The 26,538-nt window shown below is 38.7% G+C and overlaps 1 protein-coding gene across 2 annotated transcripts in view; it reads left to right on the forward strand.

Annotated features, from left to right (window-relative positions):
• PTPRN2 (protein tyrosine phosphatase receptor type N2) overlaps nucleotides 1-26,538 on the forward strand; it is a 707,013-nt gene that overhangs the window by 656,944 nt on the left and 23,531 nt on the right. For both annotated transcript variants that reach the window (XM_075419758.1, XM_075419759.1), the window contains 5 exons: nucleotides 1,686-1,763; nucleotides 13,698-13,817; nucleotides 14,966-15,132; nucleotides 20,723-20,776; nucleotides 22,840-22,904. In XM_075419758.1, the coding sequence (XP_075275873.1) occupies nucleotides 1,686-1,763; nucleotides 13,698-13,817; nucleotides 14,966-15,132; nucleotides 20,723-20,776; nucleotides 22,840-22,904 (484 nt within the window). The remainder of the gene's footprint in view (nucleotides 1-1,685; nucleotides 1,764-13,697; nucleotides 13,818-14,965; nucleotides 15,133-20,722; nucleotides 20,777-22,839; nucleotides 22,905-26,538) is intronic.

Here is a 26,538-nt window from a genome sequence, read left to right on the forward strand (position 1 = left end):
GGGATTCAAACCAGAACAACAGAAATTAGTTCAACCATAATGGAGAAAAAAAAGCCTTTAAGCCTGACTTCGCTTAATCGCATTTGCTGTTGTTTTCAGCTGTGTTTAGTTCAGTGTCTCAAGTCTTACAAAAATAAAAAAAAGTTGCCTGTTTTGAAATGGTTCCTGAGGTTTTTTTGCTAAGACTGCTTTCTGAAAACAGCTAATTTTTCTGTGATCTCCAAACACCCACAGTAGTAAATGTCCTGCTATCAGAATTGCTTTTGTCAAAAGGCAAAGAAGGCAAGGTTAAAATTTGTTATGAGCAATTGCTTGTTGTGAAGAGTTACTCGCTGATGAGAGAAACATCTCAGTGAAGCTTAGAATAAAATGATGGTATTATAGACATCCTGGTCAAGGTTTTTTTGTAACTATGGGTGGTGAATCAAAAGTAGGCTTTTATTCTAAATGGATTCAGTGACTTCATTTTACCTGTGTTGTATTGTCATGGAGAATTTTAATATTAAGTCCAGCTTAATTATACATCAGAAAATTAGAAACATAAAAGTGCTCTCTTCCTTTTCGCAACATTCATCATATTGTTGTTCTGTTAGAATAACTTACATCTGTTCTTTTATGGTTCTTCCCTCTTTTATGTTGCACATAATTATGAGGTGCCTTCTTTTACGCTGACATGTACCATCACTGAAAATTTTGATAGGCTATGAATAAATTCAGTAGATGTCTGTTAATGCAAATGTGACTCACATTCATTCTTATTCAGAACTTCGCTTATAGAACAGAATCGTGTATTGAAATAAATTCTTCCTTCAGCTACAGGGGTATAAGTTAACTCTCAACGACTTCAGTGTCACTGAGTCACACCCGCACATCTGAGAGCTGAACTGGGTCTCTTTTCTTTATGTTCAAAGTTTTGTCGTGCCCAGTTCAGGGTTAGAATGAGTTTGTTTGTTTTCTAATCCTATCAGCAGATCTTCTTTTTCGGCAGAATGGGTCCTAGGATTTAGAACCAAGAAAACCACCCATCAGTTCGAAAACATTCATTGTAACACACTAATCCTATTTACTCTTGATGGCTTTGTTTCTTAGATTCTTTATTTTTTCTGCTCAGTGAATTTTCTGCTCCTTGAATTAAATGTAATAATTAAGGTCTTTAAGCAGAACTTCCTCTATAGAGGCCAAATCCATGCATTTAGATAAATCAGCTAACCAGAAAAAAAACAGAAACTGAAATTGTTCCCCATTTTTGCTAGTTTCTAGTTACATGTGCCCTTGACAGGCATGGTGGAAATGGAGAACATATTTAGATGTGTGGAGCATTCTTAACACTCCATGTAGAAAATTGTTTCAGATGGCTCCTAGGTTGCTATGAAACCACAAGTACTGATCTCAGATAAATGCCTTTGTCAACCACCATAAATGATCTTACGCTGCATGTTGAAGACATAGGACGTTGCTCATCGTGTGTGCTGATATTCATCTGGTAGCATCAGTCTTTTGTGGAAGAAGGTCTCCTCTGAGCTTGTAAACAGAAACAAAATTATTTGCTTGCCAATATAAGATGGAGGGACGCGACAGTCCTTTAGGAAGTCCCTTGTTTCTGCCCTCATGTACTTTCTGTTTCTAACACAGCAGGGGATTTTCTTTTAAATAAAACCAGTCTATGTTCTCTCTTCTTATTCCAGATGGACCATGACCCCCGAAACCCTGCATATATTGCCACCCAGGGCCCTCTCCCAGCTACTGTTGCTGACTTCTGGCAGGTAAGTTAAACATCTCTTTGAAAACCGAATTTATGTTACAAGTCAAATGTTTTCCTATGCTTCTAGAAATGTAAGGTGTATAAAAATCTGTTGTACCTGAGTCACAATAGGTGCAAAAACCTTAGTTCAAATGTCTTTTTAAAATCTTGTAGGTGGATATTAAAGACATTTATGTATATGACAAGCGCTGCTAAGAAGTAGTTGATCTGGAAATTATGTTGAAAACCTCAGGCCAAAGTGTTCATATTTTAGAGTCAAACTAAGGTCAGATCTCCGTAATTAAACTGCTGCCAAGGACTGGACGATTTTCAGAGAGCCTGACCTTCTTAAGGGTGTAACTGGAATTCGTTGTCATGCTCCAGATCAAAGAGGACCTAACACTATGTGCCGTGAATTTTTCCATTGAAACCTACTTCTTGCACACCCCACTTCCCCAAAATGCTTAAATTCTTATGCATTTAGCCTACCACGGGTAGCTGAGTTGAAGGCTGAGTTAAGACCCTCCTGCATAAAGTTAAGTAGGTGCATGGTTGCGCCTACATGTAGTAGTTACTAATGCACAAATATGAGCTTACTGTGCATGCAGTTTTTTACATGCTCGTGTGGCTCTCAGATCACGCCAGGCTAGGTGTGTGCGAATGTCTGATGGAGATGCTGCATTAGATATTCCTTTCTAAGTGTAAAAATGTGCCTGAAAGCTTACTGAAGCTACGCTTGCATCACCTGAAATCATCTTGTGTCTTCATCTGCATCACTTGGTCTATGATTAGAAAGTGTTGCCTGTCCCCATTAAAGACACTTTTCATGTCACAGTTTCCTATTGTCTCTGATGAGGAACCAAGACATTTTCAAAAAGTTTGTTTGCATTTGGGTGCCTGGATATTTAAATGCTCAGTCTGAGATACTTGGGGCCTGGTTTTTGGAAGTCCAGAGCAGATTCTTTCTGCTTGACGTCAGCTGAACTGTTGTTCTGGCTTAAATTTTCAAGTAACTTGTGATTTTTATCTTCAATATCTTTTTTCCTTTGGTGGGTAGATTCCTTATATTGGGCATGATACTTGAAAATGTGTTTCTTAAGTTAAACATGCAAAATCGACTACCTTGTTAGCTATTCTATAATGATATTTTCCGATTCCTAAGGCTCAGGCTTTTTAATTGTATGTTTTTGCATATTTGTATATTTATACTTCGGATATTTTTACGTGTAACTGCACCTTTACATGTTGAAAAAAATGTGTGTTCTCATTTTTAAAGGAGGTATTTAAAGAACGAACTTTGTATAAGTACTGCTACTGACACAGAAATCAGAATTAACCATACCAACATAGTAGGAATGAATATTTTGTTCTTCTCTCTTCCTAATTTGAACAGCAAGGCAAACTGTTTGCACAGACATAGAGTGACTAGAACTGAAGCGTTATTTCTTTGTTCTGTGATCCCATCTTCCTCATTCCAACTTCTTAGTCAAAAGGTCTCTTTCTTGACTTAATGTCTTCATGCTGTTTGTGAGTGGAGAGTCTTCACTTTCTTCACTTTCCTTCTGCTCTCTTTAGCTATTTCTCCTTCCAATTATCCATCAGTGAAAGTTCCCTTCATCTTCCCACCGGATTTGCTATATACATCTCCACGGAAACCATCTGGCAACCCTGGTTCAGCTTCTGCTCGAGTGTGGCTATATGTCCATTTCTGATGTGACATTCTTCTGTTGTTTCTTGTATTAGGTTCCATAGAAAAGTTTATTTCCTCCATTTATTTTGATGATGTCTGTTACTGCAGTGTAACAATCTACCTATGCCAGATTGGTCCATCACCTACTTTTCTTAAACTTCCTGCAGATCACATGTCAATGTGCCAGTTCCTGTCTCAAGCTTTTTACATGGCCCACGGTATCAACCAGGTGTAATAAACAAGCCAGGAGAGATTAACTCCTGACAGAACACTGCGTCCATAACTGCTGAATTGTAGTAGGCCCATTGCACAAGTAAAGAGCCATGGCTTGAAGTTGCTGTGGTTTGTGTCCAGATGCAGGAGCAAAGTTCACATCCATTTTCCACTTAATAGTACATGTTTTAACTTAAAGCAGGGAAACCTGAACTTGCTATGGAAAATAGAGTATTAACTCCGGTCAGGGCAGACTCTTTTGATGTTTAGTTGAATACAGTTTTCTGTAGTTTATGCAAACCGTGGGGCTGCCACTAGGGATTGTTTAAAGATTCAATTATTCATTCGTGATACATCTTCTCAGTGGTTCTCCTCCCTCTCCCTCCTCCAATTAATACCAGCTGTTGCTGAGCTGTGTTGCTTTTTTCCTCTTTCATGTGCTCAGTGAAGTGGTTTTCTGACTGATAGTGAGAAGAGTGAGTGACTCCAAAGAGACCTGGGACTATTCTGCTGTTCCTTGTCTAAATGCACAATGTCATGCCTTAGCAAGTCCAACAGAAACTCTTGGAGCTTGGCATCCCCTTCTATGGCAATATTTACTAGATGTATTGCTTCTTATTTTTGCAGAGACTTAGCTGCTAAGATTCCCAAGAGCCTAGTTGCGTGGTGGGCATCAGCCACTCCGTTTTATCTTGGCTAAAAGGCTACCCCAGCAGGAAACTGTTATAATTGTTTCCACTGCTGTAAGCATTTCAAGCTGATTTCTAGAAAACACTTGTCTACAAAGTATTTGTTTTGCTTGAAAGTGTAAGACAGCTTTCTTGGCATTTACAACACAGCTGATATCTGTAATGAAATCCAAACTGCTCCTGATTTGTCCTGACTGTCTGGATTTTATGCTCAAATTCAAGACATAGTTTCTAAACCGAGTTTCTCTTAAACTTGCATTGGATTCTACCACCAATCAGTGACTACGTCTACATTAGCCATCAGTGTGGCCCACTAGGAACGAATTTGTAGAGTATCACAGTATTTAATTTGTCAGTTTTACTTTAGACCAACTGTTCAGTGGTCCAATGGACCAAATGCCTGATGGCAGCGGTGAAGGCTACAGATGCGTCTGGAAGATACTTCTTCCAAAAGGAACCCAGTTCCTGAGCTCTAACGCTGCCCTGCAGTGTCTGCTGCTCTGTCATCTACGTAGTCATGTGGTCACATCTATTATCTCTATTTGAGACCAAACAGATGATTTAGTTTTGGATAATCTTTTTTCCTATTTTATTGGCAGGCCCCTCCAAAACCTGTTGTGTTGATCCAGTGCCCAGTATTTTTGTGCAAGTACTATTAGACACTCAGCAAGCAAATCCCATTTAATGTTTTCAGATTGCCCAGATCTGAACAAAGATTGTGGTCAGATCAGTGTCTTCTTTTTCTCAAACTGGGCAAAGCTTTCTGATAAAACATTGATGATGCTTTGTCCGAGCTCATCTGTTTAGCATTCTTGCTACTGGTAGGCAGATCCATGCCTAGTACCACTATGCAACTGAGGAGGACTAGTTTCAGTCCTCTCACTAGTAACCAATTCTTGGAAGATTATGTCCTTTTTGGTAAGGTGAGGAAGAAGAGCAGGTATTGTTCTTCAGTACCACCTACGCTGGATCACTAGAGCCGGCCGTTAGACTCAGCATTTTCTGTACACCTTCCAATTAATTTGGGTTGTCATGTTGACCTGAAAGAGATTAGCCTGATGAAAAATTTGCTTTCAAAGGTGCAGTTTTTGAGCTGGAGATAGTCCAAACTCCTGTGTATTGGTCGTTTTCAAATGGTATTCAAACAAGTTTTGTATGTATTGTAAAAATAATAATGATAAAAAAGGCAGGAATCTTACTCTGGCTTTTCTAAAGGTATAAGGCCACTTCCAGGCATCAGCCTTCCACGGTTGCCTGCGTCCTTCAAGTTTACTTCTCCAGCTCCTGCTACTCTTGGCATAGCTCCTCTAAGTCAGCAAGTGCCTAGTTCCAACTTCCCTGGCTTACCTATTTCTTTCAAAACTTTGTAGCCTGCAGGAGTTGTGTTGTCAGCCGTCTCATTGATCTGTTTTGCCACAGGGCTTCCTAATCTGTCTGGATACTCTGTGTTTGCGGCTCAAGCAGAGATTTCATCTCTGCCTGCATGTCATCTTGTAGACCGCTCTGGAAATTTTCCAGCTACTACTTTAATTAATTCTGAAAACCCTCCAGCTGATTTAAGTCTTCTTTTAATTTCATCTGGTCTTGTTTTCATCTCTTTTTACCAATTACTATTTCTGAGAGATATCTCTTTCATTGATTCTATTTTGGTTCAGTGGGAATTCCACCTCACGATTCCCTTTCTTGAAAACTGGATGCCTCTCCTCACATGGTATTAATCCATTTTTACCTGAGTGGTTAAACAATTTGCCAGGTCTATGGGTTGTTTTCTTCTCAGCTGGAAAGAGATTTCATCCTCAGGATAGGGTTTTGCTTTGATATAGTTCCATTTTATTTACAAAGAAAGTACAGAGTTTTGTTTCCGTGAACAAAGACAGAATCAAATAAGAGGCAATAAATTCTTTTTTCCAAACCTCATTCACCCAGTGTTTTACCCCCAACCTCTCTTTCAGCTTTTCTTCTACCAGGATCACAATGCGAGTTTGTCGAGCTGTGCTGGTGGTTTCTTTATTCCTTTTACACATTTTTGCTGCTTATCGGGATTAATCATCTTGCCTTGATTAATGCCTCTCGCTCTGCATTAAGCATATCGGTTTCTAGAGAAATTCATGGGTCCATATGCTTCACGTTTCTCTTGGTTTTGATGATAACTTCAGTAATTTCAGTTATCAGGCTCCATAAAAGAGTTTGCTTGTTTCTTACATTTATCTTGAATGAAAGGTGATGATTTTGTCCAGCAGCTTCAGTGAGATTTCACTCATCTCTTTCACATAATGCTATTAAAATTCAACATCTCTTTGAACATAATTCAAAAGAAAGAGGATGTAGAACATTTCTGATCTATAACAAGTTTTCGCAGCAGGAGTTCCATGTTGTGAATAATTCTGGAGGCATAAAATTTTATTATTTCCTGTATGTGCTAGGTTATAATTCCATGAAGTATTTGACATGAAGTACATGTCTTAACTTGCAAAGTATTCTAAGAAGCAAGGGATGATAATATGCAAGAAACTATTCCTAAGAGTTAGGATATTTAGAACCAACTGTCCTTGCACTGAAAAATTGTTCTTAATTATGCCAGTTTTATAAATTGCATGTCTGCTAAGGTTCATCATCTCCAAATGGAGATTTCTGTAGGAGGCCATAATTTCTCTCTCTGGAAAACACCCCACGTTATCCCTTGCTTTCATAAATAATAAAAAAAGGGCAACCACATTTGCCCTTCTTTCCCCTTCCCTTTTTTGGAGGGAGGTACATTTTCACGGTTTTTTTATTTTACCATAGAAAGTGAAATAGAGGGAGGGATCAGGCAGCTCCTGCCAAGTGGCTTAAGAGGATATGCTTCTTAGTTGCCTTAGAAAGTCAAATCACGTGTGATATATATTTATGTCAGTACTTGCTGTCGTTCTGTGATGTTGTCTCTGCATGACCAACATAATTAAGAAGTGTATGAACATTTTGTAACTTCTATGGAAGGAATAGAGAAATATAATTTTTCTCATTTTGCTGATGTTCAATAAGGTTCAAAGCACCTATGATAGTAAGTCATGAGATTAAATACAGTCAGTTCTTGTAGTTTGGACCAGAAAATTCCCTGGCTTTTGCCTGAATAGATCTGTAGCTCAGGCTAGATAGTTCCCCAGATGCCTTAGTCCCTGGAGGGCTCCAGTCTGGCAGGGATGGCAGAGCACATACCACTCACGAACAGCACTGAGTCGAACGCAGGACCAGGAAAGCAGACTTCGGGTGCTGCCACTTTGTGGTTCGGATGCTCCTCCAGGAAGCAAGAAGGAGCTTCATCCTGTGTGTTCTGAATCAAACCCATACTTTTCATTACCCTGTCTTTCCTCCACTATTTACCAGTGCATGAAGAAGTCTTGAAATTGGGAGTGCTCTTCACCTTTCTTGTTAAAGGTGGGCATTGCTGACAAACAAAAAGAAAGCTCACTAGAGTGGAGGTTTACACTGTTGTGATTATAGGGAGTGGGGAGAGCTCATCTCTGCTTCTTTATTTTCTGGTTTTATTGCAAGACTTTTAAATATAAAGTGCAGAAGGATTCCCAAGAGTAAAGACCGGCGCCCTAGTGTGAGCCAGGGAGTTCAGTTGCCATCTGCTTTTTGTTGCCCCCAGTGCTGCATTTCTTAATCTAAAACTATTTTTAGAATAATTTTTCTCTACCCATATTCAGGAGTATTTTATCAGCCTGAGTTCAAAAAACGACTGTTGTTTTCTTCCCAGATCACACTAACATGTTAAGAACCCAGTCCCTGAATTGCAGTCTTGAGGACTTGATAAATCTTTGCATGTCTGTTTGGCAACACTTGGTTCTCTCTTCCAGTTTTCGAATTCAACAAAAGAAATACAAAATACTGACAGTGGATTGTTTCTTTTGTAAAAAGGATTAGTCATCAGTGATCTCCAAAGGCAAATCCCAGTGGGCAGAAGACCATGCCCCTGTAGCTGAATGAGTCTTCCTGCAAAACTGGTGTTCCAAGCACATGGGCTGAGTACGAACAACTGTACCAAACCCTCCCCTACTCACTGGTTTCTGCACTCCCAGTTCAGCGTGTTTTGTGAGTGCTGAAATTAATTTACAGTCTAAATTATTTTTTCTGCATTTTGTTCTTCTGTGCAGAACACAGTGCTTTCAAGCAGTCTTGATCCCCAAGTTTTATTTTCCTTGCCTGGAATGGGACTGCCTGCATGTCTAATCAGTTCTCACCTTCAGAAAGAAGAGCAGATGAGAAGCGACACAAAGCAATTCAATCTATAAAATATGCATATTTTAATTTAATAAAAGAAAAACAGCAAGGGAGACATAAGCACAGAACAGTAGCCCCTCGAGCTTCAGTAACTTGTCAAACCATGTGAAATAAATACAGCATTAGGAATTCCATAGGCGTTCAGTAAAGGAGTGTGCATTTAACATGCTCACTTCTAATTATGGCTCCAGTTGGAGAAGGTACTTAGAAGTGGTCCTTTTAAAATTTCTATCCCTTTATTGTTTAGGTTCCACCTTTCCAATACAGAAGTGAAAAGCTAATTACTGGTGATTTTGGTGTACTTTCCCTCCTTAATGTGGTTTTGTCAGCACAGCAATACTAAATAGTGCTCATATTTACATTATTTAATAATAAGGCTTGAGTTAGGAGTCTACTGAGAACAACAGTCTGACAACCACGTACTTATATGTGGTCCTCTCTGAAGCCATCTTTTCAACTGCAAGAGGCAGATAATTTTTTTTAGTTAGAGATTGTTGATCATTAATTTTTCAACCTATAGATTTGCTTAGCTGTCTGACACAGCTATGACTTTGCAAATGGCAACTCTGACTTTGCCACAATTGATTTTCATATCAAAATGCTAAGTCATTTTCAACCAAAATGTTTTGCAGAAAAGCTTGCTTTTGTATTTTTGTATTTTGTATTGCTAAATACATTGTGAAGTTCTAGATGATAACAAAAATCAAAATTCCCTCCCATTTTTTTTTCAGTTAAAAGCTCCCCGCCCTTTTTTAAACCCATTAAAGAATTGGAGTTTGGTTTTAAAATATTGCAGAAAATGCCTGTCTCTATTCAATAGTGTTTCCTATTTCCAGTGGAGATCTTGAAAGAAGCCATAGTTGAGTTAATTGCTTTCAATATAGGTAATGGGATTAATATTATCTAGTCCAAAAAGGGCTAGTACCTTGCTTTATTGTTGGTTTAGGAGTTGTGTTTATTCATGCTGAGTTTTGATTATCATTAGAAATTATTTGGGTTTTGTTAGCTCGTTTGTCTGCTGTTCCAAATACTTGCATTTACCAACTATTTGGGAAGCCTAAAAGGCTGAAAAGATGGCGTCTTCAGTTTACTGGAGATCTCTTCCAGAATGCAGCTGGTGTGATTAGCCTGTTATTTTTAGTGAACGGGCTGGATTTAACTTATTATCCTATCTATTTACTACTTGTAAATCACCACATTTTAGAAACTTCTCCACCCATTCCTTTCAAAAAAAGAGTGTCTGGTCGGTGCACATGTCTTGTCATTTCCCCATCACTAAACTTAAAGAAGAAAATGGCTGGGGTGGATCATTCAGTATAAAAAGAAGCTTAGAAATGATAAAGTGTCTGAAAAAAATAAAAGGATTCATAGCAACCATTTTGTTTACAAGCTTTTTGTTTACAAGCTAGTAAACAAGGAAATTTTAAAATATAAGCTTTCAAAAACGGGTGTTATATTGGGTTTGTGGCAGTGTTGTGGCACTGATTCTCCTATTTGTGACTTTATTTTTCTCCTAACCTGAGAAACCAATTCTGTGCTCCTTTGCAAAGAATTCGTACTAAATGTAATTCATCCCAATGTGGAAGTCCTTTGTATGAGACTGGCACGCTAGATAACCACAGCATGAGGTCTCTACACGTGGTGGATTTCATCAACAGGGATCCCTGTGGATATGAGACATGCTGCTCATCTGTGGGTTGCAGGATTCAGCCTTTACTTTGCAATAAATGGAAAGGAATAGTGTTGTTCTTGTCCAAGTAATGTTTTGAGGATGATGCATACAGCAGAACTTCATTAAAGATCATTAATATGTTACTCTCTAGGCACATAGGCTGGAGGTAGAGGCGTCACACGAAATTATACACGGTCTTCCCTTTTCAGCAAAGCATGCACTGCAGAGCTCCATGGTGAGCTCCTGTGCGTCACTCAGACTTTATCACTTCCCTTCAGAAGACTCCGTTCAACATTTCTTCTTCTCCTGGAAGTGTTACTGTAAATTACAAACATGAAACTGCCTGTGCGAAGACATCTAAAGAAGTGTAGTTATATATGGTAATTTCCATAATAGTAGTTAACACTTGGAGTCTAAGGCTTAATTTTGCTGGGCGCTACCTAAAAAGAAGAACCTCTGCCCCGAGGACCTCATGTTCTCTTTATTCTTATGTCCTATGCATTGAGTTACTCTCTATTGTGCAATCATACAAAGCTCAGAAGTACGTGAATTGCCGTGAATTTGCAGCTGAACCTCTTCCTTTGTTCTCCGAGCCCAGCTGAAGTGTCTCTTTGGTAACCAGAGATGCTTCTCTGAAGGCTGTACTGGGATTGTGTAGACCAAGTCTGTGCTACCTGTACCTTCATTACAAAGTCACACTTCCTGGGGCCACTTTCTAGTATGTGGCCATGTCTGAACACTGAGCACGGCAAAGTGTTAAGTGTTGGAGGATGTAGCTTCTGAAAAACCCACCACCAAGTTAAAGAGGGGGCGGTGAAGAGGCGACAGTATGAAAGTCTGTGAACTGCCTTTGACTCATCCCGCTTCTGCTTTGTTTGAAAAGAAATCCAGATAACAGCCTGATGGTCTAATATTTAAGTTCTCAAGGAAACAATGAAGATGCTGTAGTCCTCCAGTCACAGGCTGTGAGTCTTGGTGAAAATCCCGTCTCAATGGTAAGCACGGGAGATGCAGTGACAATTGCTTGTAACAGGGATGATGGCACTAGATTGTATTGCCTGCTTGATTTGGTGGATTTGACTTCTACATTTTCACACAATGACCTAAAAGAAATATTATACCCCAGAGTAACTTTGAAATTGTTTGTTTAAATTAACTTTCATTTGGATTTATGCTTAATGAAATCTTCAGAGATGCAGACATCCCCTCTCTAATGAAATGCTGTATCTTTGAACCAATGAACAGGGTTGCCAAACTGTAAGGATTCCTCTCTAAACGAGTGGGCTTTTATAATGTTACACTTGGGTGGCACAAGCAGAGTGCTAGATGATTAGTTTATGGTCTAGATCATTGTATTTTTATTACACTCATAAAAACTGTGTTTCTCCTCATTTTCGTAATGGCTTCAATGAGCTTCTATACCTTCTAGAGGGACATTAAATTGTTATGTGATGAAAGTACTGATTTAGTAGGGCTAGTTTTAAAGTAAGATACATGTTTTGAATTCTTATCTTTGATTGCTGACTGAAAAAGATGAAACTACATTAGAATGAATGAAATCTGTATGATCTTCCTTACATACAAAGAAGGTTCCCAGCTGTGGCCTAAAACAAATGCAATACAGAAAACATGCAAATGATAAATCTACATCTGTCTATAAAATAAATTCTCTATCAATTTAAAGTATTTTTGCTGATTTTGTGCCATTATGAGTATTTAAAAGGAGGGTGAGTGGATTACAGGTATCTTTATTTAAAAATCTTTTTAAGAGGAAAAAAAAAGAAGAAAGATTATTTTTATGCCTTACATTCAACTGTAATTTTTTTTCCTGCTTCTGTTCAAAATTATAAATAACCCTATTCTGTGCAAACCCTAGAATCATTTCTCTAAATAATTCTAAGCTGATTTTTAAAGTTGTTTTAATTATGTTGCAACATGAAAAAAAAGAAGAAAAATGTTATTTGTTTCTCTATATGCAAGCTATTCTTAAAAGAGAAGACAACATCATTATCTATGAATGGGAAACCTTTTTATTTGATATGTAATTAAAAAAAAATAATCCTTGAATTGAATGTATCATCTCATCTTTGCACAGTTTTGACAAAGGCCTTTTTTGTTTACAAAATTTACATGTCAATACAGTTGCTTATAAATATTTCTGTGAAATAAACATAACCCTTCACAAAAAGAGCAGTTTACTCTTCATTCAGTAATTTTATATGCTAGCAAAAAGACAATGAAAGTTGTATGCAAATATAACATCAATGTACAGCATAGTAATAACAGTTTTTAGTGATTATGCTGCTTGGTATTAATTCATAGGAGCTTTTTTGTTCAGCCATGGGCTGTGTTTGGAACAGAGATATGCCAGACCAGAGCATCTCTGCTTGTTCTGCTGTGTGGGAGACATCCACAAATCCTTTATCTGAGGATGCACTGGATTCCTCTATCCTGCTCGGTGGCTGGTCTAAATCATTAAGCGACCGTGCTGTAGTGAAGATGCACTGTTCTCCTCCATTCCTGCCGTACCTGTGCTCTGTGAGTGCCCGGTCTGCAGCAGGAGTCAGACTTCCCTTCTACCTCCAGGGGAAAGAAAAGGAAAGTAAAAGGGGAAAAGAGAGCTAGAAAAGAGAAGGAGGGAGGGGAGCGAACCAAAAAAATAAGGAAAGAAAAATAGAAAAGAGAAAGAGAAAATAAAAAGGAAAAGAGAAAGAAAAAGTAAAAAGAAAAAAAGAAAGGAAGAAAATGAAAAAGGAAAAATGAAAGGAACAAAAGAAAAAAGAGAGAAGTAAGAAGAGACAGTCATGCACACTTGCAACAAATCTTTTACAAACGTGCATTTGGAGGGACGATTTCTCCGTCTGAAATGTTTCTGGAAGAACAGATTTGGTTTGGGATTTCCCTGCATTTTCCTCATTACTCTTGTTCAGATGCAACTTTTATGGTTGTTTCAGCAGCGCAGCAGTTTAATAGCTTTCACTATGTGGCAAACCATAAAAAGAAAGAGGGTTGAGGACACAAACAGGTTTCAGTAGATGCGACTTTAGTAGCTCCATGCTGCTTTAGTATTGAATATCAAATGTCAAGTAGTTGTGTGTTCTGCAAGCATTGTTCAGTGTTCCCTTTGTGGATCTGAAAGTTTGACAGAAAAGCAGCTGAACACGGTACCAGGAACGAGGAGAGATTTTGTGGAAGACCCGATCTGAAATCGCTACAAATTCTTTAATATTTCATGGATGCCTGCAAAATATGGTGCCAGTTTATTCAGAGATTTGAAAGCAGCTGCAGAGTAAAAGTGTCTAATGAAAATGAAATAAATTTCTTGTGAATGGAATAAATTTTGATTGTGTGTCTGAGTGCAGTAATTATACATGTCACGCAGTAATTAGGCACTCACAGTGTGGCCACGGTGTCTTTCTTTGTCTGCAGATGGTCTGGGAGAACGGCTGTGTCGTTATTGTCATGCTGACACCGCTCGCAGAAAACGGAGTCAAACAGTGCTACCACTATTGGCCAGACGAAGGGTCAAACCTCTACCACATCTATGAGGTACCCCCACAAAATACCTGGTTGTAAACGTGGCAGTAAGTGCACGGCTTGATCTCGTACGGGGCAGAATGGTGCTTAAGCCAATCTCACCTGGAGGCTGAGCTCGGGGCTCTTAAATACTCTTCGTGTGCCTTCGAGTAGCTGTAGGTTTGTGAAAAAAATCAAGTGCGGTTCTAATAGCAAGGTAGTTTCTGCTGAATAAAATCTAGTAAATAATGAGCCAAGTATTACCATGAAAAAAGGACAACAGTTTTGTTTTTCAAATGGCTTTGCAAGTGGTTGAAACGTGAAACTGTGTATTTATATTTCATAAGAAAAATGGTTTTTTTAGAACTAGTGGATTTTGCCTTAGGAAAACCATATGTATATCTGTGTAGAAAAGCCTTTATATAGCTTTAGTAATTTACGCTATCTATTTTTACCTCTTGCCTCAGCCACAACAACAAATATATATTTGTATTTTCTGCTTTACATTTCTAGCTCAAAATATCATATCACCAGTTTTGTCAAAGTGTACCATTGACAATGGTTGTCAGATTTTTCCAGTTGTCCAGCTGAGTAGAGGAAGAAAATACTACCGCAATGCCAAATACGAAGAATAGGATAATGTGAAGAAATATTGTTACTTAAGCTAAAATGTGAACAAGCTCATTTTCCGAAAAGGTGAACTCTGCAGATAAGCTGCATTTTTTAATGCTTATGTTTCTACGTAGCAGAAGAAACTGACGTTTCGCTTCTCATGTGAATGCAGCTCAGACTGTCCAGAGCACTGAGAGCAGCCTGGGCAATGCATTGTGGGCGTTTCCGAATAGAAGGCGACAGCCAGGCCAACAGATTTTCAGACAGTGTCTTTTGTATTCACATAACGATACAAAGTTTCAATTTAGTGATTTTTTTTTTCTTTTGCGTTAAAACTGTCAAGATTCTTTATGTTTTCAGTAAAACAGCAGTGGCAGCTACTTCCTTCCTGACAACGACACTGATTGCTAAATTAAAAAAAAAAAATTTCCCAGCAATGGCCAATTTTCTAGTAAAAATAAAACTTCTGTGCGATTCCTTCATCCCAGACCTCTTACACCTGCCATCCTGGAGATGTGGCTTGCAACCGAAATGGCTGATCTCCGTTTGTTCCTTCCTGTGGGGTGTAGGTAAACCTTGTCTCTGAGCACATCTGGTGCGAGGATTTCCTCGTGAGGAGCTTCTACCTGAAGAACCTGCAGACGAACGAGACCCGCACAGTGACACAGTTCCACTTCCTCAGCTGGAACGATCAGAGGGTTCCTGCTTCCACAAGATCACTCCTGGATTTCCGCAGGTAAAGCACAAAGTATGACAGCTCCTTTAAGATGATACAGATCTGAGGAGCTAAGCTAGTCCTTTTAATTGTCCTTTACGTATTTCTGGTTTGGAAGGGGGTTCCTCAGCCGGAGAAGCCACAATGCTAAACTAACACAAAATTCTGCAGTTGGTTGATGTTTAGTGGTGTCTGACACATAGATATTGCCTGGTTTTAAGACATACTCATTTCCCATTTAGAGATCGATACTTTTCCTCCCTTTTTACAGCTCTTCGGTGCTTCTGTATTTCTTTGTTTTCCAAGTATATATCCATTCTGCAATTTCCAGGCTTTTTGTGTGGCTCCCCTATGATCCTTATTGCAGGAATCTCACAAATAAATTGTGTAGTATAAACATCGTTGCGAAAAAAAAAATCACAGTGGAGTCATATGGCAATAATGGCATTCCCGTGGGAGCATTTGGATCATTTGGTCATAAGGATCAAACAGTGAGGTCTCTAGACCTTCTTTGGTTACAGGAGGGTGGAAATTTGAGAAAGCAGATGAAAATGTTGACAAAGCATGCCCCCTGGATTTTTAAAGAAAGTCAACGTGGCTTTAAAATACAAATATACAAAGGCAAAACCTGCAAAAGTCCTTGCCACCTTCTCTAATGTTTGCTGTGTCTATCTAAATTTTAATTTGAAAATTAAAGCCATGCATGATAAATACTGGAGCGAAATAATCTTCATTTGATTGCAAACCATGCCCAGCGCATCGTGTGTAGGTGTTAGCGCGTATCAGCTAATCCACAGCGATGCGCTTATGACTAATGAAAAGAATCTCCGGGAGGGTTGGGGAGTTGGTTCTCAATCCGCAAGCGGCCTCTGGGATCACGTGTTTTGCTCTCTGTAGTGCAATATTATCCACAACCCCCCAAAGTGATTATAAGGGGCTCAGTGCTCAAAAGGTCCAAGCTTGTTTCTTTCGATATGTGTTGGGAGCTCTGACTGATGCCGGTCGGAGCTGCGCATCTGCATCTGGGGGGAGAACCTGGCATATATGCAATGGGACCTGGTTGCACAGTTCTCTGTTGGCAAAATTTTACTCTTAAAAATGTAGGGCTAAATGCCACCCTTCATCCATCTGTATTCTTGCACGTATTGCAAGGCTGTTGAGAGCAGAGAGTTATCCCAGGCGGTGCAGGCGGTCCCTCGAGGGACAGAGTACAGCCATACTGAGTCACGAGGAGCTGTGGCTAGGTGAGAATGTCAGACTATGCTACAAGGGCTGCAACACAAAAGCAGTAGCAGAGGAAAGAAGCACAGCCATAGGACGGAGTTGAAATCGTAACTGAATTGTCAAGGTTTTCTTCTCTGGGTTCAGACTTTAATGTGATTTTTATAGGTTGATTTCCCTTTACTTGTGGTACCGAGGAAGTTGCCTGTAGTGGATTTCTGTACTGAAAATTCTGAATTGGTTCCATTAAGCCATGCGAGGCTGCAGCACAGAGCCAACACAGCGTCTGCTTTCGCTCTTTTTGTAGTTAGTGAGAAATCCCCTAGCAATTCTAACTAAACTATAAATGAGCCTGTACAGCCAGGACATCTGAAGTTCGGAGCTCCTCAACTCCGGCTCGCTTCAGTAAGAACTGAGGTCCCTGCGTGAACCGAAGGATTAGGTCTCCAGTAGATCGCAGTTCACACCACTGCTTAGAGTGACGTTTTGTAAGGGTTAAAGAGCCGTGTTGAAGAAGTGTTGTGCAATACTTTGAAAAAGAAAAATTAGAACTAGATGAGAAGAGTAGTGGAGCTGCCATTCTTTGTATTTAAAGCCAGTATGGGAATGAACCTGTTAAGATTTAATTGAATTCCGAGTGTTCATTTCATATGTATTCACAGTCCAGTGTAGGGTACTGTAATCATTCGCTACGTGCAGATTTTGTACAATGAACTCATAATACTGAATGCATAGTAAAATTCCGCCTGGAAAGGAATTTTGGAATGCATAATAGCTGATCTATGAATCTCAGTTTTCTTGGTCATCTGATGTTGCTGGTTTTTTAATGACAAAAAAACTATTGCTAAAATAAAGTATTTGGAATTTGTTTATACAATAAATGTTTTGCACCTGAAACTTCCTATTTAAAGTACAGACTGTGCTGGATTACAACAGCTAAGTCATAAAGCCCCCAGAATAAATGTCTGTCAGCACTACCATACTCATAGTAGGGTAGTGCTAGGAAGGGGCTGCTCTCATTTCTTCTAAACTATCTATGTTTTTATGTGCATTCAGTGTGTTTGTATATATATATGGATATGTGTGTATATTTATATATTCACATACATATATGAAATTAAGCATATACATAACCAACCCTCTATTTTTTATAATTCATCACCAAGAAAAATTGGATTCCCAAAATTACCTTGCCCAGAGTCTGTGGAAATAGGGACCTTAAAATTTTTATTGAAGTAAATTTTGCAAGTCTCTGTGAAAACTGAAAGCTTACATTTCTCTTACTATGTATCAGACAATGCTTTAGATGATTTTGCATTTAGCAGATACATTAAACCTTGCGGAATAATCTATCATACTTTCATAACGTAGGTATAAATTGCCAAAAAGAGATTATTCTATATACATATAAAAAATCTGTGCAAAAGACAGTCCCTGAGAGGTGAGGCTACTACAGAAACGCCTGGTCAGTTTTAAATGCTTCTGGAGTCCTAATTTCATTTTGAACAATAGACCAATCATTATTGCTCTGGACTAGCTTGTTAGTCATGCACTGATATGTGTAATTAAATATTTCTTGAGCCCAGAGGGAGCACATTTACACTTTAAAGAGGGACTGCTAAGCTAAAAGATAATTAGCATCACATGTGAGGGCTTTGCTTAAAATATATATCTATTATGCTATCACTTCTCGCTGTGTGCAATGGCATTTACTAACACTGCTCACTTTAAAAATGGACAAATTCTTATTTTGCCAGCTAATTAGCGGTTGCCAGTGTCATTTTTGTGATGTTGCAGCTAGTAATATGAGCCCAGTTGCATAGTCACAAAAGTGATCATTGGAAACTGTGACTCTGCTGCAGGGACAATGTGGGAAACCCCTTTTCTGAGCCTCTAACGACCTCTGACCTTTGCTTGCTGATGGTTTGCATGATGATTTCTTTTTCACTCAATGAGCCAAGGGTTGGTTTGTATTACTAATCATTCTTTCTAAGTTAATTCTTCCTGTATATGTGTATATATATATAAAATATATATTTTCTGCAACATTCAAGAACTTTGCTCACTGATGAATTTTCAGCTCACTCTCATTAGCCAGAACTAAGAATGAAATGAGATGTTGCTGCACTTCTAAATATTTTCATAAACTATATATAGACAAAGCTATGAACCAGCTGGATGGAAACCCTTTGTTTTAATGTGTGTTCTGAAATGTGTGATAATGAAACTGTTTGAAACGCCTTCAATAAAACTGACAAACATAAGGTGTCTTTCCCTAACATGTGTCTCTGGCTGTCTGATTTACTGATAGGTTTAGATCAAGTTTGGCATTGAAATTATATTAGGACTTTGGTAGATGGCTAGTCACAACATGCAGCTATCATATTAGTGGTGCCATACAAGCAACAAGGGAACCACACAAGCAGAAAAAGAAATGGTAAATACCCCTCTGTAGTTACTAGCTTTTATTTAGTACTTTAAATGCAGAAATGACTCTTTACGAAGGCACAGGATGGGGGGTGTGGGGAGCATGGCCAACTGCACGTAGGGGAATGCAGACTGACTGTATCAGATGTTACAGACATTTCAAATATAATTTACTGTACAATTAAAAAAAATCAGGCTTTATATTGTATAGAAGGAGTTGATCCTCAGATATGACCATCAAGAACTGAACAATTCATTCATGTGAGAACTACTGCAGCTTAAGTCATTCAAGTTTTGCTTGGTAGTGCCTGCATGTATATGTATTTATGGACATATAATGGTCCATTTAAATTCTAAAGTCGGGTGCTTCTCGGTGACTTACCACTTATTTTATAGAATGTTGTTCTACTGCATTAATTACTTACATCCAAGGAGTATGAATAGAGACAGAATGTCTCTGCAAGTATGATTTACATCAGTAAGCAAAAGAGTGAGAATTGTGAAAAATTCTTGAATTCTAATGTTTAAAGGGAGTCATTACAAGAACTTAATATTGTTACTAAATTTGATTAGAATCTTAAATAATTAAAAGCAGAATGTGAAAACACGGTTTCATGGGACATCACCAACATCTCTGTAACCTGTTTGGGTTGAGTTCCAGGTATCCTGACTCCCTGTCAGATGTAGAAGTTTAGGCATCTTCAAGCTATACTATAAGCAATGTTTAAAGATACATGCATGTTTTCACAGCACAGATGTTAGTGAATAGTTGAACAGCCAAGAACTAAATGATTCAGTAGGTTAGTTATGCTTTAAAATTCGTAATAACACTGTACCACGGTTGCCAAATTCCAGCAGCTCACTTCAGTTTAGTAGTCAGCATCCTATGTAACGCTTGCACTGACCTGGGGACTATTAGAGTGTCTGGGCACCCCCTGAAACCTGCCCTGTGAAATGGTTTCATAGAGACCTTCTAGCTCCAGTAAAGTCAAACATCTCCTCAAGAAAATTGAGTGAAAGGTTTTGATTTCTTGAAGCAATGCTTTCCCATTTTAGCCTTTGTTCAGCTTGCCTTGTTAACATATGTGTGCATATTTTACGGTTTTTTGGGCCTGTAATAAACTTGACATGCAAAATACATCCTAGAGCAGAAGAGAGGGTTTGGGATTTTTGTTTTTGTAAAGCAATTTAAATAGGTTTAAACCAACTTTGTGGGCTCTGTTCTTAGACTGTCTTGCTTTGCTTCAGCCCTAGTTACTTCCTTCACTGAGTTTACATACCAGCAGACCTGTTCTATAGCTGCACTTTCATTGATTGACCTCACATATATTTTCTTGCCACTGAGAATGTTTAACCAGGAAGCTATAGGAGACAACAATGTGTAAATATTAACTATATAAGACTTCTGCACTGGATCCAAAGCAGTAAAGCTTACTGATGGTTTTAGTTATTTTTACCACAATAGATTACATTTTAGAATTTTGTGAGAAGCTTTTCAGGAGATTCGGTATTTGCCTGTTTGGGGAGAACAAGTTTTACAAATTGACACACATTGCACAAAGTATACTGGAATGGCCATTTTTAATTTTGGATTCAGTTTGATGGCCGTTAATATTTCTTTGAGCAAGCTCATGAAGTCAAAGCTGGCTTCAAAATCAAAGCATCTCAAGCTAGTCTTAGTTTTGGAGCTAAGACATGAGACGTTTGAGATAAAAGATTGTTTATTTTGCCTAGCCCACAGCGATAATGAGATGTTGTCAGGGGTTTCTACAGCAGCAAAGCAGAAGCAAACTTTAAACAAGACTATGTATGTAACAACTGCTTGTTGTATTAGGAAACTATCAACCTAACTGTTTCTTTAAAGACTGCAATATTTCCTTTTTTTATTGCTTATTTTTGACAGCTGGCTAAGGAAACAGTATGTAATATGCTTAATTAATTTTTTGTGTCTGTTTTATTTCAGAAAAGTAAACAAGTGCTACAGGGGTCGCTCTTGTCCAGTAGTTGTTCATTGCAGGCAAGTACAATTTCTAAAATAGCTTTAGAGAGATTTGTATGTTTAAGAGTTTAATATAGATGTAAACAAAATGGGCAAATTAAAGCTTTAGATGAATCACTAAACAGGTAGTGAGGTAGGCTGAAGGTATTAAATGTAATTGAACTGGGTTTTAATGCTAATTAATACTCAGCATCTGTTTTCATAATAAAATTATCCTTTCCTGTGTTTTCGTAGATGTTGTGTCATGACTGAACAATGTATGGCCACCCTTCCCAATACAAATAGCACTTGAGTTTCTTAAATCTTCTTCAAAATGTTTAGTGGTTCCTTGCATTCACTCACAATTTAGTCTATTTTATGAATACTTAATTATGTTTTATTTTTTCTTTGCTTGCTTTTAGTGATCATGGTAAGAAGAAGGCCATGTCAGGGAGTGGAGATTGAGTAATCCTTTAAACACAGATTATTTTTAGGATTGACAGTCTGATAGATGCACATGAGAGCTCTCGGGCAGGTCAATGGAAAACTTTACCGTAGCGTTCACGTTTTGGTTTTGCCATTGGAGAGTCTGTTATAAGGTGAAGGTTGCACTTATTTATTGAAGATACTCTTGTAGATAAGGGAGATAGAAAACTAGCCCTGCATAGAGAGGCAGGTTTTTTGACGTGTGGCACTCCACTCTGGGTGGGAGCAAGGAGGGAGGGGACACGTTCCTCACCTGCGGCTCCACAGAGTCACCTTCCGCTGGACACGGGGAGGCGAATGCTCTGGGGCAGGCTTGTTTGCATTACGGTCGGGAAGCCTGAGAAAAGAAACATTTGATGCAGCGTGAAGGACCTTCAAGTTTCTTCCTCATTCCTTACTGTGATGGATGGAAATGTCTACCATCCGCTCAGTAGTTTTTGTTTTTATTGTGCCTGATCGCTGCCTTGTCTCTCATTATTCAGCTTAACTAATAAGATTGTGTCTTTGTTCCCTTCATAGACATAGGGAAAAAAAAATTATTACCATTACCTCCTTTTCTCTAAGCAGTGATCTAGTAACGGAAAGAAAAAAACCCTCTGTCTACAGAGACTTAACAAAAATTAAGTTTCATAGCCTGCCTGTAGACAGAATGTAGTAACACGCTTCACGCTGTTCTATTATTTTTCCTTTCATTAATTCTTGTACACAAATTGAGCTATCAATAAAAATAATGGCTTAATTAATAAAACTACATACCAGTCTAATTGGTCACACATGCACCTTTGTAAAAATTTTGGGGAGGGAAAGATAAAAAGCTTTTACTTAAAGTCTTAATTATGTTTGCTAACAGCAGCTCTAAAAGAGCATCATGCTGGCAATTACACGTTGCTCTCTGAAAAGGGCACAAGCTGCATTCAGATCAGGGAGCTTTCACCCTCCCAAGGCTTGGTCTCACATCTCTAAGGAAGGGCTGATGATGCATGAAAGTTAAAGCTGTTTCTTAGGAATTACACGATAATACTTTTTCTTGAGGTTGCAACTAAAGAAGAATTGAAGGGGAAGGTAAAAAGAAAAAACAAACCACTCATGATCTGTAGTGAAGAAAGATTGCAGTCCCTCAGTAATCAAATATTTTGGTTCTTGGACAGGTCTCTCAATGCATTGCCTCTGACTGCTGTCTTTAAATGCAGTCTGCAACATTTGGCGACCATTCTGGATAACGTTCTGGTCTAGCTTATTCTGTGGTTCTTGATCTCATATACAAGTGACTATAAGCTCACAATATGTAGGCTTTTGGAACAGAAATGGTACCCTGTACTAGGATTGCTGATTTCTCCGCTGTTGTTTAAAATGCTTTTATTGCATAAGCACAACTTGGTTTAAAAAAATCAAAACAGAGCCCTATTATCCATGCAGGGTAACAGTTAATGTTCCGTGAACAGCCTGTGTTAATTCAATGCAAGCTTTTTCTCCCCCTCTCAGTATCCTACTTTAGCCCTTCGTTCTGTCCTCTCCCCTCATGTGTAACAGTATAACATTAAGGGCAGGTACCTTCATGTTGAATCCAGATGCACATTGATAGGCTTTATTTTTTCTTTTTCCCTTTCTGTTGGCAGCGATGGTGCAGGAAGAAGTGGAACCTACATTCTAATTGACATGGTTCTCAATAAAATGGCCAAAGGTGAGAATGGAAAGGCTTGTTACTTCCTCGGTGCTGAAAGATGTGCTTGTGTTGCCATGACAACGCGGGGAGCAATATTCACAGAAAATCTGAGAATAAATTGGAGGCAAATTGTACTATTTCCTGAACATTCTTAAGTTTTATTTTCATAGCAATTTTAAACAACAAACCCAAAAGCAAATGCTTCATGAATGTCTTCGTGATGTTGAGAAGTATATGATTTTTTTTAATTTATCATTTTAAATAGTTATTATAGTTTTTAGAAGAAGATACCTTGGGGCTGTACAGTCCTTATTTAGTGGTTATATGAGTTAGGTCCTGGGCTGCTTCGTGACTATTGCCCAGTCTGCTGTCACCTACCCAGGCACGATGGTCAAACGCAATTACTTTTTGTTTTGTAGCTGCATATTGCCATCATAGCACCGACAGGGCCTCATGTGCGCCACACATTTGTCTTTTAGGAGGAAAAAGACTGTAGTGAACAAGACAGAGGACTGAAAATAAATCAGCTAATGGTCTGTTCCCAGCTCTGCACTGTCTGTTCCGATATTAAACGATTTATTTAGCTTTTGTGTTGCTTAGTTTCCTTATCTGTGAGATGTAATTTTATGAAGTGGGAAATCATCTGTCAGCATAAATATATACTGTTGTTTGTTTAAAATGAAGTCTATATTCTCTAGAGGTTGGGGCCATTCCTTAACTTTCTGTTGATCGGTAAATGGTTCATGGTCGGAAGTACTTGAGATGCCCTGAAATAATCTTTGTATGTTAGGACGTAACCAAATTTTTAGTACTGATGCTGTCTTCAGAAAGAAGGAGGGTAAAAGTGGGCATGTAAACCTGACCATATGTTAAAAAGACCATAATAGTCCGCTTTATTTGTATACTGTACCTTTTTCCCATGCCTTTGGCCATCTTTGTATCACATTTTCATAGAACTGCAGTTTAAGAGGAAGAGAAATCTTGTGAGATTGAAAATAAACAAAAATATAGCTATTTGCCTTTCTTAAGATGAGTTCGTAAGCCATCTTGATTTGGCATTATGCACATATGTGTTTGTATTTAAAGAAAAAGGATTAATTGTAAAAACATGTATTAATTTACATAGTGAAACAACGATTAGTCCTTTAAGTTCTAATTGCTTTACAGTTGTTTAAAGTCTTCTAAGATTGACATATTTTTATATGTAGTTTAAAAATACACTCCATACTTTGCATCCTGCATATCCCAGTCCTGTAGGACATAGTGGTGTCCTGTCCCTTTAGAAAGAAGAGTTTAGTGGTTTTTTCTCTCCATATTCTGCTAACACATCTCATCAAACACGGACTTAATTTTCTGCCTGCGAGCATCATGTGGAACTTGCTGCTGATGTTAAAAGAAGTTGTGTGTTTGCCTTCTACTTGGAAGTGTACTGAAAATAAATTTTTCAGTGGGATGAGATTAGTTTTTCAGGCTGCTTGGAAAATAGGTTTTTACTCTGTGAAGGAATACGGAGATATTTTCAATGCTTGTTATATGCCACGTGACAACCTAGTCTTTAAAAATAGAAGCAATAGTACGTCGTAAAATTAGTATAGACCTTTGTTAGGTATTTGTTCGTCTCATTTCAGTCATCGGCAATGAGAAGCTGTAATAAAAAATAGATTTAAAGTATATGCAATTTACTCACATAAAGAAGTAAATGAGAAGTATTTTCTAGCTTGGGGCTTGCAGCCACTTAAGGGAGGGTTGACTTTGTTGTAAAAGCACTGAAGAATGCCATTTATTGACTCCATTGTACCATGTAATGTCAAATTCCATTTTAAGTGTGGGCTTAGCGCCTAACAATACCAGACAAGTCATGTGAAACTGGCCAGAGAAAGGCGTCACAGGGCTTTTCGGAGATCGGTCACCCCCATTTTGTTCTTGACCTGCTCCCCTCTGCCCGTGGGGGTGTGCGGCGCGAAATCCCCTGACCTGGTGCTTTGGCTGGGGTTTAAATGAGAGATCAAAGGGCAGAGCGGGCATCTCAGCCCTGCTGAGGTGGGCCTTTCCCAGGCTGTCACACTGTGCGGCCGCCAAGGGTTTTGTTCGGGCGGGAACCGGGGCCCAGCCTGTGCGGCCAGGGCCCTCTTTGTCTGGCCTGAGAAGCTGGAGGCCCAGGTTGAGGATCCAATGTTCATCAAATGATCAAAGGCCTGAAGCCCTGGACATGAAATCTTTCTTTCCATTTCCTTTTCTTAGAGAATGAATTGCACGAGTGGCAAAGAATGCCCTTTCCAAAGCTTTTATGTGGAGTGCGAGGGCTAACTTCAGAGTCCTTCAGCGCTAAACATAAAAATGTAAGTGCACTTTCAATCTGGGCCCAGCTGCAAGGCCAGCATCTAGTAACATTTCTTTCAAAAAGGCTTTTAAGGATTAAGGCCTTCAGTCTTTCAAAAAAAAAAAAACACACCCCAAAAAAATGGACTTTTAAGAATAAACTTAGAATAATTTGAGTTTCTTGTTCCACTGTGTGGTTTATTAGGAAGTAGACAATAATGCATTTTTAAATCAAAGTAAATAGAGGAGTACTTAGTTTCGGCAGTGGGAAAGTAGAAAGCAATCAATAAATGCCTTGGCTCTTTAGTGGGGTTTTTAATAGGGTAGGTTGGGAAAAGGAGCTCCTTTTTCACAGAGTGATTTACTTCCCTGCATTCTCTTAGACAGTTAACTCTAAATGCCTTTGTCATTTACAATTTCTTCCCCTACTGCTCATTGAATTAGTGCTAATACTTAGTCTATTAAACGCATTATAAATTCATATCTTCTACTGTCTTGCCTGTTGCCGTCCCTCGTATTAGTTTGGATGCTGAAAACCACCAGCAAGGGGCCTGTTCCCAAGGCCTAAAGCAGGGGAGGAGAAACCAAGCTGGGGAGGATTTTGTGCCTGACACCCGCCACGTCGGTCTGACAGCCCCAGCCCCTTCGAGAAAGCAGGAAAGACATTTCTGACAAGCACCCTGTTTCAGTGCCCTTGCAAGACACCGGCCTGCCAGACTGCCTTTTGCCTGGCACAGCGTTGGGTTTTTGATGATTTTTACAATCCTCTGTGCAGTAAATGTAATGGCTGCGTCTGTGCATTCACTCCAAGCCACTGCATTAAATAATCTTATTAGATACTGAAACAGTCAGGGAACAACAGTGTCTATTCAGTGCTATCGTTCCTGTGTCATGTCAGCGGAAAGTTTTGAATGCGAGTGTATCCTTTTGTTTAGTTGTTCCAGTAACTTAGTGCTGCTATTGATCATGTAGTTTATCACTATAATTATTTTTCATGCTAGATTCATATGCAGAGCAGTTACAAGACGCTGATCCTACACCCATCAAAGTAGTAACAAAAATGAAACAGTGTTGAATCTGGCCTTACAGTAACACGTTTAAACACCATTTAACGTGATTTAACTATGATAACTATTTCACTATGATACTACTTTTACATGGGAGTTACAATTTTAAGACAGTTACCAAGAGACCTCTCATTTCCCTGACAGCTTAGGACATGCTTTAGTTTTGAGTGAGAAGTTGCAAAGTGATTTGTTTCAACTCCACGTGCACTTCCACGATTTAAATAAATACAGAAAATGACAATGGATTGTTTTTGTAGATAACAATG

Source organism: Opisthocomus hoazin, chromosome 4, assembly GCF_030867145.1.
Source record: "Opisthocomus hoazin isolate bOpiHoa1 chromosome 4, bOpiHoa1.hap1, whole genome shotgun sequence".
NCBI lineage: Eukaryota > Metazoa > Chordata > Aves > Opisthocomiformes > Opisthocomidae > Opisthocomus > Opisthocomus hoazin.